Source organism: Glycine max, chromosome 20, assembly GCF_000004515.6.
Source record: "Glycine max cultivar Williams 82 chromosome 20, Glycine_max_v4.0, whole genome shotgun sequence".
NCBI lineage: Eukaryota > Viridiplantae > Streptophyta > Magnoliopsida > Fabales > Fabaceae > Glycine > Glycine max.
Genome location: NC_038256.2, coordinates 29,557,379 through 29,583,178, shown reverse-complemented (window position 1 = coordinate 29,583,178; position 25,800 = coordinate 29,557,379). Strand labels below are relative to the sequence as shown.

The following is a 25,800-nucleotide window of genomic DNA, read 5'->3' as shown; positions in this document are numbered from 1 at the left end:
CTCCAACTCTCTTCTTCCATTGATCTTCCACCTTTCTTGCTTTTGGATGCTACTCATGGAGATGGGTAGCTAAGTCCTTCGTTGTTGGGATTAGATTGTATCCGAACCTTATGCTCATGTATTTATTTTGAAATATTGTTATATATTCATCTTGTTCTTCAATGTTAGTTTTTTGCTTCTATGCTTCATGCTTGTTATGGATTGGTCACTCATAGTTTGATTCTTGGATGAGATTGCTATTGGAAAATACTTCATTTATCTTGAATTGTGGAAAAATGTCCATTAAACCTTAGATCTAGGAATATGATGAGGGGTAATGATTATCTTTGGATCATTGAAATTAAAGCAAATTTCTTTGTTAAATGTGCAAGGGATTGACATTTAATAGAGGAATTTAGGTCTTTTCACCTAGGCAATTAGGGATTAGAATATTATTTTTGAATTGTGACCGATATTAACATTGGATCACAAGTTGAATATCATGTTTTAGCGTAAAGAGAGTTTGGTTTGGTGATATCTAACCCCAACAACCTTTGCCATCTGAAATTCATATCATTTTATTATGTGTTTATAAAAAAATCCCAAAAATATCGTAACTTATAGTTTTGTTTTGCTTTATTTTTATTGTTGAATGCTATGTTCAAATCATCATTGTTTAGTTGTTAGTTTAGATAGTAAAAACTTGAAATATTTGTTAACCATTGTGCAAGTTTTCATGGGAACGATAGCTCTTATTTATTGAATACTACTTGACAACTTCGTACACTTGTCAATAAGTCAACAAGTTTTCTAGAGCCGTTGTTGGGGACTTGTGTCTCAATACTAGGCAATTTTGCATTTTTCTACTTATCTAAGCTTTATTCTTTCATTCTTTGAAGTTAATTTCTTTTATTTTGTTATATTGTGCTAACTTGTGTGGTCTAGTCTTTTGTTTTCTAGTTCTTTGTGTTGTGTTGTACTAATTAAAAAAAAACAAGGAAAAGAATCCCTTTTTATTATGGGTCTTTGCATATAGGGTGAAACCTTTGAAGAACTTGATCCATGGAAGATATTTGGAGTAGTATGTTCAGACAACGAAGGCTTCTTAGTAACCAATTAGAGATGTTGTCTAAGCATCTTGAAATCATGCAATTAGGGGTCAGTCACTCACAACCTATCAATTGTGATTTTTGTGAATGAGAGCATTTTAATGATGATTGTCATCTTTACTTCATGGAAAGTTCTTAGTGGGAACAAGAGTTACACCCTTACAATCAATATGAAGGAGAAAGACTCTCTAATCTTGAGAATATGTTGATGCAATATGGAAACTTCCTAACTTTAAAGTCAATCAAAACTCAATTCAAAATCTTGATATTCAAGTTGGTAATCTAACAAAAGAAGTGGCTGAAATGTCTTCTATGGCCATAATGAAAGAAAATCTACTAAAGGTTAAAAGAGAGTCTTGAAGAGGAGCATGACTCAAGGGAAAAAGGTGAAGAAAAAGAAGAGAAAGATGAGGAGAAAACACAACAATAGTGGGAGAAGCGCTCACAAGTAAAAATTCAACAAGAAAGTTTTCCCATGTTAACATCTCTCCCCACCAATTGATTGACAGGAAGAAAGGCATGAAGAACTTGATAAATCCTTAACTGTCGTTTTTTCCTTGTTCACCAACTCTTGCCTTGCAATGATATGGAAGTCGCTTCATGGATACATGATTTTCACAGAGTTTCTAGCCAAGAGAAAGTGCAAGGAGGATGTGTTCTATGTGACCTTCATGCCACCTTGAAGGCATTTGACCCATTAAGCTAATGGTGTTAAACAAGCGCTTATTAGGAGGCAATCCAATTTTCTAACCTTTACTTTTAAATTTCCTTTTGTATTTTTGCTTAGTTTTTGCATCTTCTATTGTTTTATGTGTTCTTTGGTTGTGTTATGTTATGCTTAGTTCTTGATATTAGTTGTTTAGTTTGTTTGTCATAGTTAGTTTTAGTTTTTAGCATGCTTTGATTTGTGTTTTGAATTTGAGTTGGTACTTGGTAGTTGTAGTTATTTGTGTGATTTTCTTGTGAGTAGTTCTTTGAATTTCATGTGCAAGACTTGTGGTGATTTTGGGTTTGAATTGTGCAATTTTAGTTTGGTCATGTCATTGCTTTGGGTTGGAGGCATGTGCTATTTTGGCTTTCTTTGAACACATAACCTTCAAATGTTGTGGCTTGACCTCACTTGATGCTTATCTTGTGCTTAATTGCATTCACATTCATGTTTTGTGTTAAATGTAATTAAAATCATGTGTTTTGATGCTTGAAAGTGCCATTAAGTTTGAAAACCTTTGTGTATATTTTGGCACTTCTCTTTAGGCTTGGAATTGATTTTTAAAAGTGTAAAATTATGCTTTTACTTAAGAGTTACCTAGTCATTTTTTAAAGGTTAAGTCCAATTATGCATAGCAAACTTCATTTATGTGCAAATTCTCTTTTTCTGCATAATTTTCTTAAACTTGAAAAAAATTGGCTTAAGCCCAGCCCCCTAGGAGAAAAATGCTACATTCAGTCTATTTTTCACTTAAGCTAATGGAAAAAAGGCTTAAGCAAAATTTTCATTAAAATAAATTTCCAGCTTTTAATTCTTCCAATTGCATCTCCGTTCTCACTCTTTCTCTTTCTATTTTCTTCAAACCTTTCACCATTCCCACTTTCTTTTCCAAACTCACCACAATTGGCACACATTCCCACACCCAATCTTTTTCTTTCTCATTTTCATCCAAAGTTTTTCATCTTTGCGAGTTCTATTTCACGTTTTTTTCTCTCTTCTTCCTTATTCATGTTTTGTTCATTCACAAGCTTATTCATAGTTTTAATTTCTTTATTCTCCATGATTTGCATTTGGATTTGCTTGTTTTGTTCTTCTTGTTAGTTGCGTGTTTTTAGCTATTTTTCTCCTTTGTTTTAATTCCGTTCCGTTCCTTTGTGATTCTCTGTTTTGTTAATTGTCTTCCTTTCTTTTGGGGGGTTTAGGAATAGATTCTACCTATTGGGGTTTCCTTCCCTTGGCATCTTAATTTTTTATGCTTTTTGTGTTATTTCCTCTTGTTTTTCAAATTTGGGATTTTACTTATGTTCAAATGACTTCAATTCACTTTTATTTTACGTGTGCCTTCTAAATGTTTGATGAAATGCCTAAGCCAAAATTTCTTTGATTTGCAACTTTTTTGTTGGTTTTGAGACTCGGTGTCACTTTCTCATGACTTGGCCTGTTTAGTGCTAGTTTTATTTTTGTTGAATCTCATTTGTTTTGCTACTTTCTTTGTTAGTAGGTGTTTTTCTTTCTTCATTTCCTTTGTGTTTTTAGTTTGTTTTCTTCTTCTTTTATTGTTAGCTTGTGTTTGTCTAATAACTAGTTTATTTTTATTGTTTCAATTAAGTTTGTGGTTTATAGTATTAGAAGGTCATGTTTGCTTGTTGGGTTTATTGTATACTTGTGCTCTAATTCTTGAAGAAAATGCATATCCACTAAGTGTTTGTTTTATTGTCCAAGTTTTACTTGGTCTTTTTGTGTTTTGTTAAATGTGTGTTTGTTTGTCTCCTTAATTTAATATTTATTTTTCTTCTTTTCTATAGCTACAGTACTTGTTTAACCTTTTTTCTTTATTTCCTTTTTTTCTTAATTTGTGCTTATATACTTGTTGAGTATTAGTTCTTCTGTTAGTGTTTATTTTCATCATTGTTTTGGCTTTGCATTCATGTGTTCAGTTAGAGGAGACCATTTGTTACATTCATGTTGTTCTTTTCTGATTTATGATTTTGTAACTTGTTTATTGCATCATTGGGTCTTTGGTGTCATTTGATATCTGTTTGTGGAGTAATCTTTTATTTGTTGTTGTTGTTATGTTCTCTGCTGGTTTTATCTTTTAGGGGTTTAATAACCTTGTTGTTTGGCTGGGGGAGCAGCCCTCTTTTATAGGGGGGGTGATGGGTTTTTAGCTTAATGTTAGTAGTTAGTTTGCATGTTAATTATTCATGTTTTGTTGGGTTGAGATAAATTTCATCATTTTATTATCCTAACATGTGATTGAGGTTTATGGACTTTGGATTGATTTGAAGCATGTGATTGAATTCTTGGTTAGTATAACTTGGATACTTTTGTGATTTTCAAGAGATCAATGAGTGTTGCATAAAGTTGTTGTTTGCCTGTGAATACTTTAGACCCTAAAGAGGGATGAGTGTGTTTCTTGGACTAAGTTGATATACTTGTGAGTTCCACCATTGGAGTTAATACATTGGTTTTCCTTGATTCTTTCTTTTGACTATCTTGCAAGCATGTTGGATATGATCAAGGCATGTTTTTCTTTATAAGTCACTAAACCAAAAAGCTAAACCATTCTTGATTTTTCCCTTGTACCCCTTTGAGCCTCAATGTGAAAAATTATTCTTTCTTGAATCCCCAAAGCCAAAAGAGAAAAACGAATGACTTCCCTCACTATTAGGATAGGAGAGCAATTGTTGAATGAATGGGATTTCATTGAAGTTTGGGGGAGTTGTGTGTATGCAATGTGGGTTTTGATTAATGAAGTTTCAACTCATGTTTTTGCTTGTAAAAAAAGAATTGTTACTTAATGTATTTCTCTCTTCTCTTCAAAAGGTAAAAAAATGTTAAGAGAAGAAAAAAAAAAAAAGATAAAGAAATATCAAGCAAACCTCATGGTGACAAGTTCTTAAACTGTTGATTGATCATGGACTGGGGTGTTTATTATTTTGGATTTTTCTTTTGTTTAGGAAAGAGAAAGAGATCTGAGAGATTTGATGTAATGCATGATATATTTGTTCTCCTAGCCTCTTGGTGCTTTGATGTGATCTAGAAAAACCATGCTTTCTTTGAAGCTCGGCCACATTACAAGCTTCAAAAGTCCTCAGTGATCTAATTGTGTGCTTGAATTGTGTTGAACTTGAGAAGTATAGCAAAACTGAGTTGTGCAATTCCAATGTGTGTGATTAAGAGACAAACACTTGAGTGCACTTGTGAGTGAGTGAAACACTTGATTGGTGAAGAATGTGTTCTAATTGCATCAATGATTAATTGTCGTGCTTGTTGTTTTCCTTGAATTCTGAGCTTGTGTATCCTTGCTATGGTCTCGTAAGGAGGACATCACTGTGAATAATTAAGTCCTTGTCTCATTCCTTTTTTATGATCTTGGTTCTAAAAAATGCATGTGTTGGATATGTTAGGATGGGATGGATCTCAACCCATGTCAAAGTGTTAGTTTGTTACTTTTGCTTGAGTACAAGCAAAGTTTTAAGTTTGGGGGAGTTGATAATTGCCAAAAATATTTAATTGAGACATGTGGATTTAGACCATTATCTCATCCTTTCTCTTATTTAGGACTTTGTTTATGTCCTTTTTTATTTAAATTTTTAATTTGTAGTTTGTTCTCTTTAACTTGTCATTTTGCTAGATCACATATGCTTATTGATGGACTATTTTATAGGATATTGAATTGGATTGAATTGCATTTTTGAGAAGATGAAAAAAGCTACCAAGGAAAAATCAGTTTTAGTCAAATAGCTTTTGGCTTAAGCTAAATTTAGACTGAAGTATAAAACTACAAAGCTGAAGTATCTGTTTAAGCTTGAAATATTTTGCTTAAGCAAACCCTCACTTAAGTGCAGATTTTTGGGACTGTATAAATAGATTTTCACGCTTATTTTTTAGGACACATGTTTCTCGCTTTGTGAAAACATCTCCTTTACTAAAGTTCTTCTTCTCCAACTATCTTCTTCCATCGTTTTTTCATCTTTCTTGCTTTCGGATGTTATTCATGGAGATAAGCAGTTAAGCCCTCCATTGTTGGGGTTAGATTGTATTCGAACCTTATGCTCTCATGTATTTCTTTTGAAATAGTGTTATATATTTATTTTGTTCTTCAATGTTAACCTTTTACTTTTATGTTTCATGCTTATTATAGATTGGTCACTCGACTTGATTCTTGGATGAGATTGTTATTGAAAAATACTTTCTTTATCTTGAACTATGATAAAATATCCATTAAACCTCAGAACTAGGAATAGGATGAGGGGTGATGATTATCTTGGGATCATTGAACTTAAAACAAGTTTCTTTATTAAATGTGTAAGGAATTGACATTTAATGGAAGAATTTAGGTATTTTTACCTAAGGAATTAGAGATTAGAATATCATTTTTGAACTGCAATTAATATTAACATTGGATTACAAGTTAAATATCATGTTTTAGCATAAAGAAAGTTTGCTTCTATAATATCTTAATCCCGACAACCTTCATCATGTGAAATTCATATGATTTTATTGTGTATTTATCAAAATTCCAAAAATATTGTTACTTATAACCTTATTTTGCTTTATCTTTATTATTGAATGTTATGTTTAAATCATCATTGTTTGTTTGTTAGTTTAAATAGTACAAACTTGTGATATTTACTAAGTATTGTACAAGTCTCCATGGAAACAATAACTCTTATTTAAAGAATACAAATTGATGACTTATACATGTCATCTTGTCAACACAAACTCTCTTCCCATTCATAATGGGTAAATGCTGTTTTCACTACTGAGCAAATATAATGTTCATGAGTGATTTGAAGTTGAAGCACTTAAAAATAAATCAATTATGTATCTATAATCATCTTTTGCACTTCTATTTAGCAATATACATTCAACAAATGTTCTCACATCTCATACTTAACAACTGATCTCTGACTCTCACACTATGCTTCTTGGTACAGTCTCTTTCATAGCCAACTATTATACTTACAAAATTTGGAATTCAGTCAAAGAGATAACACCGCAGAAGAGATTTTATTGCCATCTTCGAAAATAATTGCAGCTGGATTCATCGATCAATAAGCAGCAGCTCAGAAGAGAAAATCATTTCTTTTTCAAGAATTTGTTGTATAATTCACTCAAAATTTACAGATCACGACCTCCAGTGGGTTGAGGAGGTTACAAGAACAAAATGCAACTCGGTAGACTTTTGTCAACATGTTACTCGTGGATCCGGGGTTGAAATTTGCTGATTCTTTACCTTGCATACTAGGAAACAGCTTCATGATCCATCCTAACAGTTGAGTAAGACTTTGGTGACAACAAATACAAAAGTCTAATGTAAATCCAATCAAAGAAGTTTGCTGGTTCTCCGTCTTGAAGTTCCACCAGGAAAGAGCTTCATAATCCATCCTAACACCCTTTCCACGACCTGGTACCAGAAAAAGCGATATTAATTCCTTTTTTATTTTGAAGTTTTCTAATCCTAATAATATTAACAATCATTACTATTTAACAGGTTTTCATCACAGACTAACTACTTCCACCCAAACAATATAGTCTAGGTCTGATGTTTTTCTAGATACTTGCACTCCTCACAAGTAGTGAAGCTTTCAATTACAAAATAGTAGGCTGGGATTGATCGTCAAGACTTCCAAAATCCATGAGGGAGTATAAATAATGTGTACTAGACATGCAAGACAATAACAAGTTCACGTAACCAAACTAAAGTAAACTGATCATAGGTTACCTCATCACCCTCATCTGCATATGGGGTGTTCTCATACATAGCACGAGAATCTGGTTGCTTTGCAGAAACATTTTCATTGACCATGCTTTGAGCAGTCAAAAGCTCTAATCTTTGTGTCTGGACCTCAAGCTTTCGGGACAACTCCTTGTTTATTTCCTTCATTCAGGAAAAGAAACAGCATATATTGCATGGTTAGATTAAGATGCAATCTGTTAGAAACCCAATCACAGATAAGAGAAAACAGTAGTGTCAAACAATCACTACTAATGAATTGAATGCATAAAAGGAACTACAGAGGAATCACAATTCCTACTGCCCCCCACATGCTTATTGGCAATACTTTTTTCCGAATAATTTACAGGATTTTAGATACAAAAGAGAAAGTAAAGATCCTAAGGACCCACGGACTTGGATATGTGATAGATACAGGGTGTAAAATGCAAAACACAAATATGTAGTTCATACAAATAATTAGATCAAGTTTGGAAAGATAAATACAAACCCTAACCCACTGATACAACAAGGCTACTTACTAACCTTAACTGGAAAAAACAAATTAAGGATGTAACCAAAAAGCAAAAGAAGAAATAAATAAATTACGAAACAACAAAATTAAGAAACCATTAAATATTTACTCCTTAAAAAGAATTTATTGGTTTTGGTTCTCATGTTTTAATATGGTTCCTAAAACCACTTAATAGCAATGTGTCATGCATTGAGTTATACCACGTCAACAACTATTTTGATGTGGCATGTGACATGGTAATGTTAAATCCTGTAGTTGTTACGTAATGACAACCGGCAAGGATTGTTTAAAAAAAAAATTAAAATTTGCAAGGACCAAATGTCCAAAACCAACAAAAAAACTGAAGGACCAAAATTAAATGAAGTAATATACAGGAACTAAATACATATTTTATCCATTAAGAAATGTTGGAAATATTAATATTTAGGAAGTTGCACTGCACCCATTTATTATTAGCCCAGGTAATCATAACCATTCTGAAACCTATAATCATAAGTATTATTTTTAACTAAAATGTACATCTTGTTGACTTAACTATATAGGGCAAAACAAGTTCTAATATTTTAGACAATATTGTTTCTTTCTAATAGCAACTTTTATAGAAACCTTTTTCAAAGAAAAAATAATTCATATAATAGATGTAACAACATTGCAATTTTTTTTCCAAAGTGCTCTCTCTACGGTTGTATAAATAATAGCAAGTTATGCCTAAAACTATAGAGTAGAGAATCAGAAAGCAAATGCTCCCTGATTCATATAATTGCATTCTAATTGAATTACCTTCATCCTGGAACACTCAGATGATTCAGATGTCAAGGCTTTTATCAATTCTTCTTTCTCCAATGCCAGCTACACAAAAAAAAAGGTAGACAGGTGAATATGAGGGCTTGTTTGACAACAATTTCACACTACTCTAATATAACCTGGAAGCTGGATGGGTGACAAAAGAAATTTTCCAAATAACTAATAAGCAACAAGAGGTAGGGTATATATTACCCACCAAATTATCAACAGACCAAATCCTACCTCAGAAATAAGTGCATTAATGTTCTCAATCATTCTCATCTGATCGTGAGGAATATTCACAGTTGAAACTCCAAAAGATGAGTGTCTAGTTTCAGTAACAGAGGACAAACTAGAGGCCTCAGCAGCATTATCATTGATTTCTGGGTTGGAAGAGTTAGAAGCAGGATCTTCACTTGCTGCATTACATATAGATATATGAATATAACTAGATACTAAACCAATAAAATACAAAAAGTAATAGCAACTAGTTTAATCAAGAGTATCATTTGCCAGTCATGATTCATGAGAATCAAAATCCTTGAATGAAGAGAACAACATACATTTACATCATGTGATCTAAACCAACTAAGGGAAAATACCAACAAGTTTATATTGGCTATAAAGATTTCAGAAAGACTACAAGTTTATATATGCTGGAAAGATATTATACCAGATGTTGGTTATTTACACAAGACATTCGTGCAATAAGAAACATAAAAGAATATATTTTATAATAAAATAAAATGAACCTAAGCTAGGCATATTATATATTCATATGCTTTGTCTGCAAAACAACTTCATAGACTTGTTATTTTCTTTTCTTTTCTTTTTCTGTTTTAAGCATATTTTGTTAGTGGATACAAAATAGAAGCATTTCATTCTCTTATTTTCATTTAGAATAATGGAATAAAAAGAAAAAGGCTTGACTTGCAAGATTAATATGCAAACTTGCTCAATTGATGCCAAATACACAGCATATGTAAATTGAAAAACCATGAAGAATGCCAAGAACAGACAGAGTAATAGTGCTAATTGAGTCAAACAAACCTAAATCGTCTGTAGATGTAGAAACATCCCTTTTACTTGTTTGACTCTCAATAGACTTTCCAATTCCTGAAGCCTTTCGCAGCTTAGAAAGCAACATCTTCTTTTCTGTATCAGTGCAATGGCAAAGAAAGAACATTGATTTCTGAGTTCATATGATTTTACTCAATTCAAACAAAATTCGCTTGCAATTTTGAAAGATTAGCCAAAATTTGTTTCATATTTAGTGGTCACACTGAACGGTTAACTACGATTTTTTAGCACATCTCCAATATTTTCACTTCATAAGGAAAATAAAAAGTAATTCAAAAGAGAACAAAATGATTTAATTACATGATATCCACCAATAAAAAGAAACGGACCAACAAAGAAATCCACTTAACTCTATGTATATCCATAAAATAGTGAAACAGACAAAAGCCATAAACATGAAATTGATTATGCAGTATGCATAATGATAGTTTTCCACATACCAGAAGAACAATAAATGCAAAAAAGTCATCAACAACTTAAGTCCTGAAAATATCATAGCAGACAAACGTTTACATTTGCATGCAAAAGATAATATTTTTGTTTGAAAAACAACTATTAGATAAAACAAAATACTAAAATAGTGCATATATAGAGTTGTGGATATGAATGTTCAAAGTGTCGCTGTGTCGGATACATTTCCAACACCAACACTTGTTTGACAATTGCCTGACACTTCTTATTAGGTGTTCAATTTAAAAATGATTTTTTGTTGGCTTGAATACTTAAGAGGACACCTTTACAAAATCAGACACTTGAAAAAACATAGAATTGGTTTAAAAAAATGAATATACCATCAATTTAAATATTTTGTTATATGTTACTCATATTTCATTTCATTAGAGCCTCTCTTTGTTTGTGTGTATGCGGTGTCCCTCTATCCTATATTTTAGACATTAACTGTGTCGAAGTATCTGTGTCCATTTCATGTCGAGTGTCCGTGTCAGAGTTTCAGACTTGACAATAACAAAGTTAAAACAATGTTACAAAGCACAAACAGGCTTTTTAATACAATAAAGTATCAACCACCAAAGTGAACCTGACAATAGTACTGTGCCTCTGAACATGTAACATTTGTCTCAATAATATAAAACTTGAGGACGAGAAGCAAGATACTCAAAATTGGAATTCGGAAAATCAATATATATATATATATATATATAGCGAGAGAGAGAGAGAGAGAAGCATCATATGTGATTTTCCTGTAAGCATTGTTGTTAATGGCGGATGGCGGTTCATGGCGGAAAGTCAAAAATCCGCCATAAAAATATGGCGGATGGCGTAGCGGAAAATGGCGGATGTCATGGCGGACAAAAAAATACGAAAAAAAAGGGACTGTTAACAGTAGAAAGGGGTGTCAAATAGCAAAAGGAAAAAAAAGCTGTAGACACAAAAATGGGGTGTCAAACAGCAAAAGGCCCAAAACAAAATTAAAAAAAAAAAAAAGATGAAGGCTGACCCGCGAGCTTGTCTTCTTCGTCTTCTTCGGCTTCTTCGTCTTCTTCGCGAGACAGAAGGAAGGCCGTTCGTTGCCGGAGCTCGTGCCTTGCCGGGGCTCGTCGCGAAGTCAGCCTTCGTCTTCGTGTAAGGGGTGTCGCGGGCGGCGGCGGCTGGGTGTGCGGACTGTGGGTGTCGCCTGTCGCGGCGGCGGCTGGGTGCGGCGGGGTGAGGGAGGACGCAGAGGTGCGGGAGGGACGCAGGGGCTATTCTAAATCAAGGTGCGTGGGTCGCTTTTAATTGAATGAATAACCGGGTAGGGTTGGGTCGGGTCGGCCCAACTCCTACCGCGGACAAAAACCAAGCAAAATCCCGCCATTTCCGCCACCCCGCCATAACCGCACCGGCCGCCATGGCTATGGCGGCCGCATGGCGCCGCCATCCCAAACCCGCCACGCCACCGCTATTCGGTGGCGTTTTTTCGCAAATCCGCCACCTAAATCCGCCATGGCGCCGCCATGGCCGCCATTTAACAACACTGCCTGTAAGCACTATTACAAACTAGAGCATTTTAAATTAGGAATAAATTTGAGATGACAAGAAACAGGATAGAAGAAAGACTGTAACAATCCAAAAACACTTTCTTTTCTATTTCCTATTCCCATTGTTAGTTGATAGCCCCTTTTAACTTTTAGACAACAACAATAACAACAAAAGCAGTATCCCCTTTTAACTTTTATAAACTTCAAATAAGAATAGGCACCAACCTTACCGCCTCAATAAACATTGGCTAATCAGCAGGCCAGATATAAGTAAAAGTTGCAACTTTGAATGAAACATTAAAATCTATGTGAATCAAAATGCAGAAAGAAAATAAAGTAGTCTGATTACCCTCTTGAAGAGCCTCGATGGTTGACTGCAAATCATGGCGGTCTTTGTCTAGGCTAGACATTTTCTTTCTGCAATATTTATTATGAAAAGTTATTTTGATATGCCCCAGAATGAAATATATTAAAATTCCCAAGAATGAACAAAGGAAGGAAAATAAGAGCTGACATAAGATCAAATTCCATCGGAATTGAGGTAAAATTTTATTTAAATTTATATAAAAAAAGTGCAGTGTTTTTAACCAGATAGTTTGGATATTAATCCCGAAGTAATTGTAAAGGTTCAGAAAAAGTAATAGAATACAAGCTGTCATGTCTGGCTGCCCAACCAAACATTGAATTAGGGTGATTCTGCCACAAAGAAAAAGTGAAAGGTAATTTCAAGTGTTACTGTCCCAATCACCAAAAATTACATGTGGGTGAATATTCCCAAACATAGAACTCATTGTTTCAAAAATAGTTTTATAGCATTCTCTCCATACAAGAAATTTTAATATTTTATTGGGAAAAGTAAGCAGGTAAGAACTTCAAGGAAAAGAAATATTCATACAAGAAAGAAACGCATGGGAGGAAGAAAAAAGGCAAGACCAATTATTTTCAAAATTAGTTCTGAAATAAATTCCACTTAAGCAACTGTGCCCTACACCAATTACCCAACCATGCAAGAAAAGTAGGGTATGAAGAAGTTTCTTAGAGGCTTAGGCAGACAATGAAGGATAAGGGATGGCATTGCTTGTTTTTTCTTTTCATTTTTTGGCTCAAACATCACAGCACCTCTTCAACTCTTCACCAAGACCTCAAATTTATTTCATTTTTTCCCCTAATTCTATGCTTTGAACTCTGTTCAACGATTTCAAATATTCCGAGATAAGACAAATTACCATCAAATTTAGATATTAACGACCAGAGTATCATTCAAGAAAAAAAGCACGTTAACACAAGAAGTTTCAATTGTAAGCATTCAAATAAATTCAGGCAGAAACAATGGTTGAATATTCAACAAATCACATTCTTGTCATCTATAGTTAATTTGAAGCTTATTTAAAACCTCAAAAATACCTGTATGAAGAAATTTCTTCTTTAGCATTTTCCAACTGCTTCTCGAGCTTTAGCTCACTGGATCTTAGTCTCAGTGCCTGTCATGTTTGATGAACACAACGACAAATTAAAGCTATAATGTAATATATTTCCTAAATTTATATGCAAAAATCTACCTAAATGAGTTCAGATTGGATTACCAAGAGTGTGATTGGTTTGCATTTTCATTTTTTGTTTTCCTTTTCATTTTCTGTTTTCATTTTCAAAAGATTAAAATTCTGAAAATATGTTTGGTTTGACTTCTTGTTTTCTGTTTTTAGGAAATAAAAACACTGAAAATTTATGATATATTGACTTCTTGTCTTTTTTGTATTTTTAGATTTGCTTGAAATTATATTCCTTGCCATCGCATTTTCATTTTACCCAAAATGAGGTTCCTATTTTCAACTGAAAATGAAATTTTATTGTTTTCATTTTCTGGTTGTTTTCTGTTTTTATTTTCACTGAAAATGTTTTCAAAAATCCAACCAAACACATTTTCATCACCATTTTTTGTTTTCAATGAAAATGAAAACAGAAAATAGCTAAACCAAACACCCCCCTAAGGTGGCACTTGGTTTGTGCGTTTTCCGTTTTCATTATCATTGAAAACAGAAAATGATATTGGAAATGCATTTGGTTATGTTTGGGAAAATATTTTTCGTGAAAATATTTTCAAATACAAGTTAAAACTCAAAATGAAAAGAAGTTGTTTTCTCGTTTTCTTTGAAAATGAAACTGAACACTGAAAACGCAGTGACATTATGGTAAATAACTTGTTTTCAGTTGTTTTTGACTGTGCTCTCCTCCTCGACAAAGTACCTCTCGCAAGGGGTGGAGGAAGGTCCAACGGCTCCCCACTAAGATGATGACAATGAATAACAAGCAATGTTGTTAATGGCAGATGGCGGTTCATGGCGGAAAGCCAAAAATCTGCCATAAAAATATGGCGGATGGCGTAGCGACAAATGGAGGACAAAATATATATATACATATATATATATATATATATATATATATATATATATATATATATATTTACAAAACAATAAATAAAAAATTAAAAAAACAATGGATTACATTCAAATAAACTTAAAAAGTTTCATGAGTTCACCCAATAACCAACACCAAATAAACTCATTCAAGAGTTCAAAATAACAAAAGGATAAAAGCATAATGCAAAGTGCAAAGTAAAGGTTGCAGCATTAGATGATGGTTCAGCCATTGTAACTAGTAGAAGAGGGCTGTACAGATAAAAGAAAAAAGCAGAACCAAAAATTAAAAAAAAGTCAAACAGAAGAAAAAAACCAGAACCAAAAATTAAGTGTCAAACAGAAAAAAAAAAAAAAACAGAATCAGGGTGTTGCCGTCGCCATCAGTTGCTCGCTTGCGTGGTGTTTGGTGCTTGTGTGGTGCCGTCGTCGACTTCGGGTGAGACCGTGAGAGAACTCGCACTGGTGCGTGGTGCCGTCATCGCTAGTGCGTGCTGCCTGCTGCTCGTGCTGCTCACGCTGGTGCGTGCTGCTCGTGCTCGTGCTGGAGTTCGCATGCTGCTCATCCCATTTTGATTCAAAAACTGGGTTTAGGGTTGGGTCGGGTCAGCCCAAGACGACCCAATCTGTAATTTTGGGAAAATTTTCAAAAAAAATAAGTTTCTTCAGCCATAACCGCCACTCTGCCACCACCGTTAAGCCTATGGCAGCCGCCATGGCGCCGCCACTTGAAACCCACAACACCACCGCTATTTGGTGGCATTTTTTCAAAAAACCACCACACCATAACTGCCATTTGACAACACTGATAACAAGACAACATGAACGGTATCACGTGAAGAAAAGAGTGTCCCAACCATGAGTGTCACCAGGTTGTTGACTTTGACAAAGTGCTTAACCCCAACAACAAAGATGATGTTGTGCTTTCGAGAGTAAGCGATTCAATAAGGTGGTTGGCAAGGACGGACGATAAAGGCCACCATGAGGTGAATCCGATGGAGCAAATTGAAGTGGTAACAGAAGGGTGGCAGAAAGCGAGGATAACTAGTTCATGAAAAAATCCCCTCCCCCTTGATTGTTCAATTGGCAGAATCATTCATGGGGTATGTGTTGGAGGTTGAAATCTTTTATTTTTCCTGGCAAAATTGTTCATGAGTATGTAGAAACTTGAGTTCCAAACTAAAAAATGACTTTTGCAACACATGGTTGATTTATACACGGTTGCAGGGGGGAAATGAAGATGCACTTCTTGTATCTGATAAAATGCCACAATGAGAAGCTATTTCGGAGCGGTCATTTGACGATAAATAAAAAGCTGAGATGGGTGGTGCTTCGCATAGAGAACATTACAAAAACATCCTACATATATTGCAGTAGCATATATTACAAAATGTTTTATGAAAATGTGTTGTTGTACGGAATAAGTGTTATTCATGGATTGGCTTATCTATGGTACACACAGAGATCCCAGAAAACACTTTCTACAACATAGCTGGATCAAGGGAAATAGGCATTCTGTAACTAGATAAGGCTATTTGGTGTGCTGTTGTTTGGGGTATATGGAACCAGAGAAATAAGATAGTATTCAACGAGGAACAATGGAATTTGCATCATTGCATGTGGTGCAGGGCATGGTGGTAACAAACTCCTGGTGTTGGCTATTTAGCAAGTCCCCTGGATTCAACTACTCATGGGCTACTATACCCAGGGAATGCTTGACAGGGTTGTGAAATGGATCAAGGGTGGGATTTTTGGTCATTTGTTCTAACAGGGCATGGCAGCATACATACATACTGGCAACAACAAGGATTTGGAATTAAAGCATGTTGGGATAGGTAGTCATAGTTAGTCTATACTACTTACATGGAATTATAGGTTCTTGTGCAGTTTATATGATCTGATATAGCAAACTAGGGGGGATTATTAATTGTAATTATTGTGGGATGGATAGTGGTGGGCCTTTTGGTTTCGTGAATCATGGTTCTTGACTTAGTTATGTGGAGAATGATTTCAGTATATGTTGGAATCTTTCTCTGTATATAACTCTGTCAGTTTTTTTGTAATGAACGGGTATCCCTTATACACAATATCAATATATTTCCTTTTGCTGATTAAAACAAACAATGTTTTATGAAAATTGATTAAACCAAACACATTTTCAATATTTTCATTTTCAGAAAATAGAAAATAAGATGTCAAACCAAACACATTTTCTAAATCTTGAAAATGAAGATGAAAACTGTTTTCAGGAAATGAAAATAGAAAATATTTTCTCAAACCAAATGTCAGCTAACATTTACAGCCCTGTGTTTAGGTGAGATAGACATCCCATAGTTCTGTACGTCTTAAAATATGCATACAGAAATATTTGTTTAAACAAGTAAGCCTTTTAAGGCTTGAAGTATGGACATTGCACTGGTCCACTTTACCTTGTTTTGAAATTTAATTTCATTATAAATTATAAAAAGTGGGGTTACCAGTTACCACTCCATTATAGAGGCTTTATTAATAAATCAAATGCCAATTCTCCTAAAAGCTTTCACTTTTTTGGTGGAGGCTCATGAATGGTTTTACATCTCTATTCTAACATTCATATATAGAACATGAGTTCATTACACATAAACAAGACCCAACCTCTAATATAAAATTATATTCAAAGAATAATACTTATGAAAGTAATACATATAAGAGCAGAACAGATGTAGGTAGCAAAACACTAAAATTATTTTCAAAATTATATTGTGATATAACTTTTAAAGTTCAGAGAGAGAGAGGGATCGAGTTACTCCAAGAGTAACTTTGAAAGACTTATTGCCCATCCTCACCATTCATTTTGACAATAATGAATTGTATAATATATCTGAAGATTGAAGCATAACAAAACAGTCAAATTAGTTAACATTTGTTTCATTAGTTCAATTCATTTCATGATAATTCCACCCACAAATCATTAGGAAATATTAATAAAATCCTATTTCTTAATTTTTCATTTGCATCCGTTTTGAATAACATTTTAGTCATCAATTAATTTCAGATGATTTAGAGTAGTTAATTAAATGTCAGAAAATGACTCAACATGATTAAGAGAAAAAAAATTCAACACAAGTTTCAATTAACAACTTGATTTCAGAAAAAAAAAAAAAAAAAAAAAAGACGGGAAATACTTTATCCTCAAAAGTACAAATGGCAAAAATACCAAGAAAAATCAGTACCTTCTCCTCTAAACCAATAACTTCAGATGCCAATAACTTGGCACGCTCATCAGCTGCATTACATTCTAGTTGTGCATTTGTATATTCACTCTTGATAGCCTCAAACTCAACCTGTTCACATGAAACCAGTCTATTTTCAACCAAAGACAATCAACAATAAATGTGGTAGAAGTTAAACTTCTACCACACACAGCTTAATGCACTAAAAACTCTAGTTCCAAAACAGGACCATGACAATCTTAGATGTTGGGAAGAACACACTGAAAAAAAATCATTGATATGGGAACCCGATATCAATATTTTCCAGATAATGGAACAGCGCAAAAGATTAAAGACAGGCACATAACCACAGATACTTTTATGCAAGAAAAAAGACTATGGAAGACAACTCTCATTGTGGAAAGATTGTATAAAAGGATCTTGATGATCATGAACAACTTTTGTTGTTTTAGCACCTTTCTTAGAAAGTGTGGTGAGCCAAATGATCCTCTCAGTGGTGCACTATTTCAAGAAACCAAGGATATCAATTGAAATTGATGGGCTTTAGAAGAGTGAAAACAGTTATTGTGTATACTAAAATATATCATACATATTCCAGACAAGAATGACACAAAGTGTCATCCAATTAATCCAACCATAAACTTTCTATAATACTAAAGAAATGGGACAGGAATCACAATGAGCTCAATAAGAAGCCCAATTCAACAAACTCTGTAGGCATTGCTTAATTCGATGCCTGATTATCTCCGCATCAAGTTTTATATGAGGATAATTCTATTATGAGTCAAGCTTAAACCCCCTAATATTCAACTCAATAGATTGTGAGCCAGCTCAATTGATATATATAATATTTTTGAATTTTTAACATAATAACTTGACAAATTGTAATAATAATTAAATTTATATAAATATTTTCAATATATGATTTTTAGTAATATAAATGGAAGCAAGTATGCAAATGAACTAGCAAAGCTAGACTATGCATGAGTGTATAATGGAAGACCAGCACAGCCAAAATAATTACGCTATTAGATAGGGATTAGATAGTGTTGATACAAACCAGTCGGGCTTTGATATCTTCTTGTAAATTCTCCATGTCTGATTTCAATTGGTCGACGACACTCCTCTATAAAAACATAGAAACAAAAAATTGTGACTACATACAACTATTTTACCATTAAAGTTAATGTGAAGCACCAATTTAAATTCGGAATCTGGTTTAAGTAATGCCAATATAACAAAGATCTAAGTACTAACACAGTTAACAAAATAAGCTGGGACTAAGAAAAAAGTACACCAGCCTTGCAAGACATTTACACTAATTTCTGCAACCTACAACTAATTAAGTTCCTTTTATACACCCACAATCACACAGACCAATTATGTTCAAATGTTTGATCTCATATCAAAGGAGTACAACACAAGTAACCCAAAAGCCACTAACTTCAATAGTCATAACAATAACAATGACTGCTCCTATTATTAGAAACCTATTGTTCTTCGTAATTAATTATTAAATAGCTCAACATGAAATATCATAATATGCTCAATAGATAAACATATTATGTTCTGTAACACCGAAGCGTGTTTTATAATTATAATTGTAATAACTAATTGTTTCAAAAGGAAGATAGACAACAAAACAATGTGGTAAAAATTAAAAACTGCAACAGTATCAAAGTTGATTATTCTTCAAAATGATATACTGTAATCCATTACCAAACCTGTTGATTATAATTATCAGTCAGAGTTGAATTTTCAGTAGCTAGTGACTCTGCTAAAGTTCGAGAAGCCTCAAGAGCGCGTCGCAAAGAAAACTTTTCTTTTGTTAGATCTTCGATATGCTGCAGAACAAAAACAGGACAAAAATTTAAACCAATATAACACTTACTTTTTTTTTTGAAAGGAAAATAACACTTACTTATTTTTCACAATTCACATATAATAAAGGCATGGAGAAACTAAAATGTGTATAACATAAGTGCTTTCTCATAAGAATCATTTCAATACAACATAAAATTATTACAATTTCATTTTTAACACATTAGAAACTTTTGCAAGTTGAGAGACATACAAAGACCTGCCAAGCAAACAAAAAGCGGACAAAAGTATAAACCAATATAACATACTTATTTTTCACAATTAACATATAAAAAAGGCATGGAAAAACTAAGATGCGTACAACATATGAGTGCTTTCTCATAAGAATCATTTCAATACCAACTAAAAATATTAAAAGTTCATTTTTAACGCATTAGAATTAGAAACTTTTGCAAATTGAGAGACATACAAAAGACCTGCCGAGCAAACACAGGTAAATGATAATGTGACTACAAAAGTTTTCCCAGAGAAGAAAGGATAGACTGAAAAAGTACAAAAGAAAAGAACCAATATATTCATTTTCTGTCTCTGTTTATAGAACCAATGCGTATCATTTTCATTGTTGTAAGTACACCACTGCACTGATAAATAAAATATTTTTAACTCCCACAAACCAGAGAAAGAATCATAATCGACATTATCAAAGAACAACACCTCCCACCCCCCTTAAATAGTGAGATCACATCCCTTGTGCATCACTGATAGAACACCAATTGACAAAGTAATAATGTAATATTGAACACTGAAATCACACACAAAACAGCAATACACTTGCTGTCCCAGAGACCAAAGTCTTGTATCACACACAACACAAGACAGCATAACCTTCAGTCCGAGAGACAAAAGTCTCCTACAGAAAGTATTTGTGTCCACAAAATGCAAATAACTTCACACTGCCTAATTACACGGCCTACTATCAGATATATACTCCTAATACTTAACTACCAACAGTTATTTTCTACAAATAGCTATCATCCTGCAGTTTCTAATACAGAAATGTTCTCTAATATATTTGCTATTACAGAACAACTTATTTTCCATCACATATACTCCTAATAATTAACTAACTCCAATCCATTAATAGAACTAACTTGGAATTGGAACTTAGTTCCCATAAATGACATACTAATTACTTATATTCTGCTGCTAACACGGATAAGCCAATATGATGAACAATTGATATTCACATTCCATTGGTTTAACTAGACAAGCATAGAAATTACACTCATGTAAAGGCATATCTTAGTTCTGACCTATTGGCATTCCTTTCACAACTTAAGCACAAAATCATCAAAAGATTTCACCAATTCCAATTAAAAATTAGGTACATTTTAGCTCATATTTGGCATATCATAGATATCCCCAGCAACCAAATGCTCTTACAGCTACAAACAATTCTGTAGCTAATAAATCAAGCACAAAACTCAACCATCAAAACCAATTCATTTTTTTATACTAATTCATAAAAAACACATACACAAAGTAAAGCACTATAACATCATATAACAGGCATCAAGAAAGTAATGTCATGACCATAACTAGCAGAGATCACCTGTTCTAAAGCAGAAAAGTCTTCATTTTGTGAAGATGAGTAATAATCATGCTGCTTCTCCATGCCATTTTCCCTAGTGCTTGTCATCAGTGCACCTTGATTGTCATTATCAACAACTGAAGGGGTTGTCAACTGCTCAAGTGAACTATGAACATTTGCAGTTGTAAAATTTGAGAAAAGTGGCATACTTTTTGTCTCTTCAGACGGCTTATGGAAATAAGTAGATCCTGATATGCCATTGCTGCTTGATTCTAAATGATTGGACATTGAGGAATCTTGCTCAGATTGATGAAATGGAGACCCCAAAGAAGGTCTAGTGACATTAAGAGAATCAAGAAAAGATGGACGTGACCTCTGAGAACTAGATTCCGTTGGCAACGAATGTATTGGTGTATGATTAGAAGAATTTCTTGCTTCATAACCTGTGGAATCATATTTTAGCATAGTTGCACCATGAAGACTAGGCAAATTATTATCAGAGCTAGTAATGGTCTCTCGAAACTTGGAACTAAAAGAATCACTGAAACCTGCAATACAACATATATTATGCACAACTCTATCAGCAAAGAGCACTCTATGCAATTGTCAGGTTATGGTAAAACAGGAAACAAATTATAAAAATTCGAAACTACAGAAGCAAAGAAAAGAAAAAAAAAATGTTACCTCCAGAAAGCAAACTATGTGAGTAGCCACTATCAAAAGTGCTAGAATTCATTGGCTTGATTTGCAGTGGAGTATCAACAGAGTTCTGAGGTGTGATTTTTGAAGGAAAATACGAAGAGAAATTATCAGTAACTGCATAATCCTTCAAAGAACTGTTACTCTTGTTTGATTGGTTGTCATTCACCCCATGAAGACTAGATTGACTAGGATTACTATCAAACTCTTGACTTTCTTGCGAGCGTAGAGGAACGCTTTGGTGGTTTGTTGTCGCATATGGAATTCCATCAACACCAACAGCATGAATTCCATGTATATCATTCACCTTATTTGTCTCATTGTTTTGACTAAAATCAGCAGATGTGGTAACAGAAGAAGCATTATATCTCTTACATTCATCAATATTGGAATGTGCCTCCCCCAGACTTGTAGATAACATATTAAGATCATTTCTGGCAAGAAAAGTACTACCAGCCAAAGACCCTTGATTACTACTTTGGCTAATCAAATTCAGGTTCTTATCATTCCTCATCCCCAAAGTTGATGTGCCAGTAACAGATCCCCCAACACCATCAGACGTGCTAACTCCATCTGACTCGTTAACACGTACATTTTCAACTTCAGAAGATTGTTTTTTATTCAAGCTAGCATCAGAATTGTGAACTTGGCCAGAGGAAGCAGCCTTCTTGGTCCGCTCAGCAGCTTTCTTTTTACGAAACTCCTCCAGCTGCAAGACCCAAAAAAGTATGAGATTGATAGAAAAAAGGCAAAAGAGAGAACGGCATTTTAAAAGTAGTACAGCTACAAACTACAAAGTAGCACAACACAATAAATTAGACATAATACAAAATAAATTAATAATGCAATAAGTAGTCAAATTGCATAGCAAATATAAGAAATCTATTAGATATAAAATCCATTCATGTGTGCCTTCACATTGAACTTAGGCTTTTGGTATAGTTCTTGACATGGTCTCAAAGCCTCTATGACCATGCGGTCTACAGTTTGATCCTTGTTACACCAACCTGATTCTTATTAAAATTTCAACATGAGTAAAGCTAGACATGAGTTGCCCAACTTGAAGCCCAAAGGGTTATTGCTCAATGGGAGGTGTCAGATATATTAAAAAAAAAATCATGGGTATTCACCCAATAAGAGATAGCTGATCCTTGACATAGAAGCTGGATCATGCAGAACCATCACAATGACAGTCATACACCAATATAGAGCCTCTAGCTAAAAAATAGAATTAAAAAACACCATTTTTTTCAAATAGAGTCCATAAATTCTCAATGTAATTAACCGATAACTGTTATTCAAGGAGATTAATAGAAGTAATGAGCATTTTTATAACCAAGAGATTAAAAATATTCATACACTTTGGGTATAATTAATGACATTATGACACCTCCTCCCCTATCAGTAACATTCTGAAAGGACATATATTCTAAACCTAATATGAACACCAGAATCACTCCAGCAATAACCACAGAAAGGGACTAGAATTGATAAAGTAAATCAGGATGAGACTCAATAATTTAATTTAATTTAATGCTATATACATATATATATCAATAATTACAAAACTTAAATCCAAGACTAAAAAACAAAAAAACCTCTGGCTTATAGCACCAAATTAAAAGGAAATTATTCTTTAAAGAAATGAAAACATAGTTATCAAACCTGGATAGCAGGGCAGAGCAACCAACCCCTAAACAGCTATAGCAGGATAGCGAATAGCAGGATGACCCATAAATAAATACGTATTCACATTAAATGTCATAATTTTAAGGCAAAAATAGAAGTTAATACAAGAAAATACAGCAAGAAAGGGCAACATAATTTACATTTACATAAGGTTACCAATCTAAACACAACAGTGAAAGAATGTAAAACAAAACATAGACCCCTATGTGAACAGACAGAGACCAAAGGATGATGTTCCAGAGTTCCACAGTAGGTGGGTTGGCAGGAAACTCCATTGAAGTGCCATCATGCCATGGGTTGGCTAAAAATGCAACTAGGAGCTCTAGGTCAGATGGCTTGCATCAAAGAGAAAAGATACCTGCATCATTTAGCTTTCAAATGGACAGAGAGCGGGGAAATAGGGTAAGATGAAATAAAAAGGGGAGAAATCCCAAGATTGCCCCCCTCACTCGGCACCAAACGTTGTCATTCGAGGACAAATAGAAAGGAGTTTTGTCTCTGAGCCAATAGTGGTCACACAACTGCAATAGCAGCCATGATTCACACACTCCAGGCACAACATAAAACTGCAACGAGACAGGGTTCCATTGATTGGCCCACAGTGGTGCTATAGCACTCAATTGACTACTCTGGATGAAAAGCCACTTTTCAAGGGAACAATGCTCAATATACAACATTACTATTCAGTAAATGGCTTCCCTGGTTGTTTGATAAATTAATTAGTTTATTATTATCCCTGGTATATTTTTGTAAATTTATCACTCACCAAATGGGCATAGTAAATTTATTATATGCTTGAATTATTTAGGTATTACTGAATCTTATTTTAAAGAACATGTTTTCATTATGGGTTTAGTAAGTAGGAAACAGTAATTTTCCGGTTTTCCTAGGTATAGGATTTGAATCTTCATTCTAGTAGGATAGGCAAGAAAAGATCTTCAAACAAATGAAAAGCCCCTTTTTTAAGGGAACAAAACAATGATCAGTATTACAATAACACAATATTACTATCCGGTGAACAGGTTCCTTCATTGTACCATGCAATCAAACCGAAGATGTGATGCCAAACAAGATGATGGGTAAAAGAACAGACCAGGCTACTGAGACCAGCTAGAAAATATGGGTAATCAAGTGCCAGATAAAGGCAAGCAAAGGCATAAGTGTGGCTGAGATGAATGCATTAACGGATGAATAAACTTTTAAAAAGAAAAAAGATAACAAAATCCCCAAAAGGGGGAAAAAGATACTCTTCAAGATTTTTCATTTTTCTTTTACTCATCAACCAAACAAAACTAAATCCCTAAAAGTTTACTCCTCCAAAATTTCTGCCCCTGTTAGCCCCAAAACAAAAGGTAGCAGCCTAAAAGGAAAACTATAAGCTTTATAACCACAAAAACGGATCCTCATGCAAGTAGCAACTAGATGATTTAGCTTCCCTCTTGCATATACTTGAGAGCAGGACCCCCCAATAAGTCCCAGGCCTTCAACTGTCACAACAGACTGACACGCGATACGTAATTGAAGATTGCATAGTCCTCTTCCTTTCAGCTCCCCTCCAATCATTTTCACTATTTCCTTCCATTTACCACCCTAAACACAATCAGCAAAACAATCCAAGAGCTCCAAAATGTTCATAATGAGCAAAAAAATAAGTAAATAAATTCCATCCAAGTCCAACCACAAAAATTAAACTCTAATCCTAACCAAACAACCCACATTACTCCCACATGTACAAATGCACAACATTATAACATCAAAAACACAGCACTTAGCTAATCAACAACGCATTTGCCAATCTTCAACAAGTTGATAATCAGAACAATACTCAATAATAAACCAGATCAAATCAAATCAAAATCCATACCCGGCGCTTGCCAGCTTCAAGATGCTCTTGCTTCCGCGACGACGCGGCGGTGTTTGGCAGCACCTGAGCCGACGCCATTAGAGAACCACGAACGAACGATCTGGAACGAAAAAATATCGACAAATTCAAATTCTCAACGCTCAAATTGCCATCACCGTCGCAATGAACCCGAATACAACAACCTTAACCCTAATACAAGGAATTTCCCAGATCGCAAAAATTGGGAACGGAAACAGTGTAAAAAAATAAAATTCGAATTGATGAAAATTGGGAATTGAAACGTTGAGAGAAAGAAAGGAATCGAAATTGTGTGCTGTGTATTGGAATTCAGACACAGGGCGTCCGATCTGATCGGAAAGAGAGAGAAAGAGAGAAATTTGGTTCTCTCTCTTCGTTTTGGATTTGGGGTTTTTTTATTATTTGGCTTTTTATTTTTATGTTTTTTTTCCTCTCCTTTGCAACGTTTTTTTTTTATTTGAGATGGATGGATTCAGGTGAGGGAAGGTTTTGTTTTGAATTAATTTAGGTGCGTTGGTTGAAATGACCAAAGAGGACATGTGGATGCAATCCTGCTTCAATGGCATTTTGTTAGTTAAAGGCATCTCTAAAGTTGGGAT

General features: G+C 34.1%; 1 protein-coding gene across 4 annotated transcripts; it reads right to left on the bottom strand.

The window, feature by feature from the left end:
• Positions 1-6,628: 6,628 nt before the first annotated feature.
• Positions 6,629-25,664, bottom strand: LOC100811137 (protein BLISTER). Of its 4 annotated transcripts, none has more exons than XM_014772680.3 (14): positions 25,184-25,664; positions 21,616-22,339; positions 21,141-21,479; positions 20,953-21,047; positions 19,244-19,363; positions 18,580-18,645; positions 17,520-17,630; positions 13,298-13,374; positions 12,243-12,310; positions 9,888-9,992; positions 9,081-9,256; positions 8,835-8,903; positions 7,529-7,684; positions 6,629-7,210 (listed from the first exon to the last, which is right to left on the bottom strand). In XM_014772680.3, the coding sequence occupies exons 1-14, from the start codon at positions 25,259-25,261 to the stop codon at positions 7,130-7,132; spliced, it is 2,265 nt and encodes a 754-aa protein (XP_014628166.1). In that variant the 5' UTR covers positions 25,262-25,664; the 3' UTR covers positions 6,629-7,129. The 4 variants fall into 4 exon arrangements, with proteins under 4 accessions (XP_014628166.1, XP_014628165.1, XP_014628164.1 ...); XM_014772679.3 differs by having other exon boundaries at positions 20,953-21,068; positions 25,184-25,658; XM_014772678.3 differs by having other exon boundaries at positions 20,953-21,479; positions 25,184-25,283; positions 25,366-25,658.
• Between the last annotated feature and the right edge of the window lie 136 nt (positions 25,665-25,800).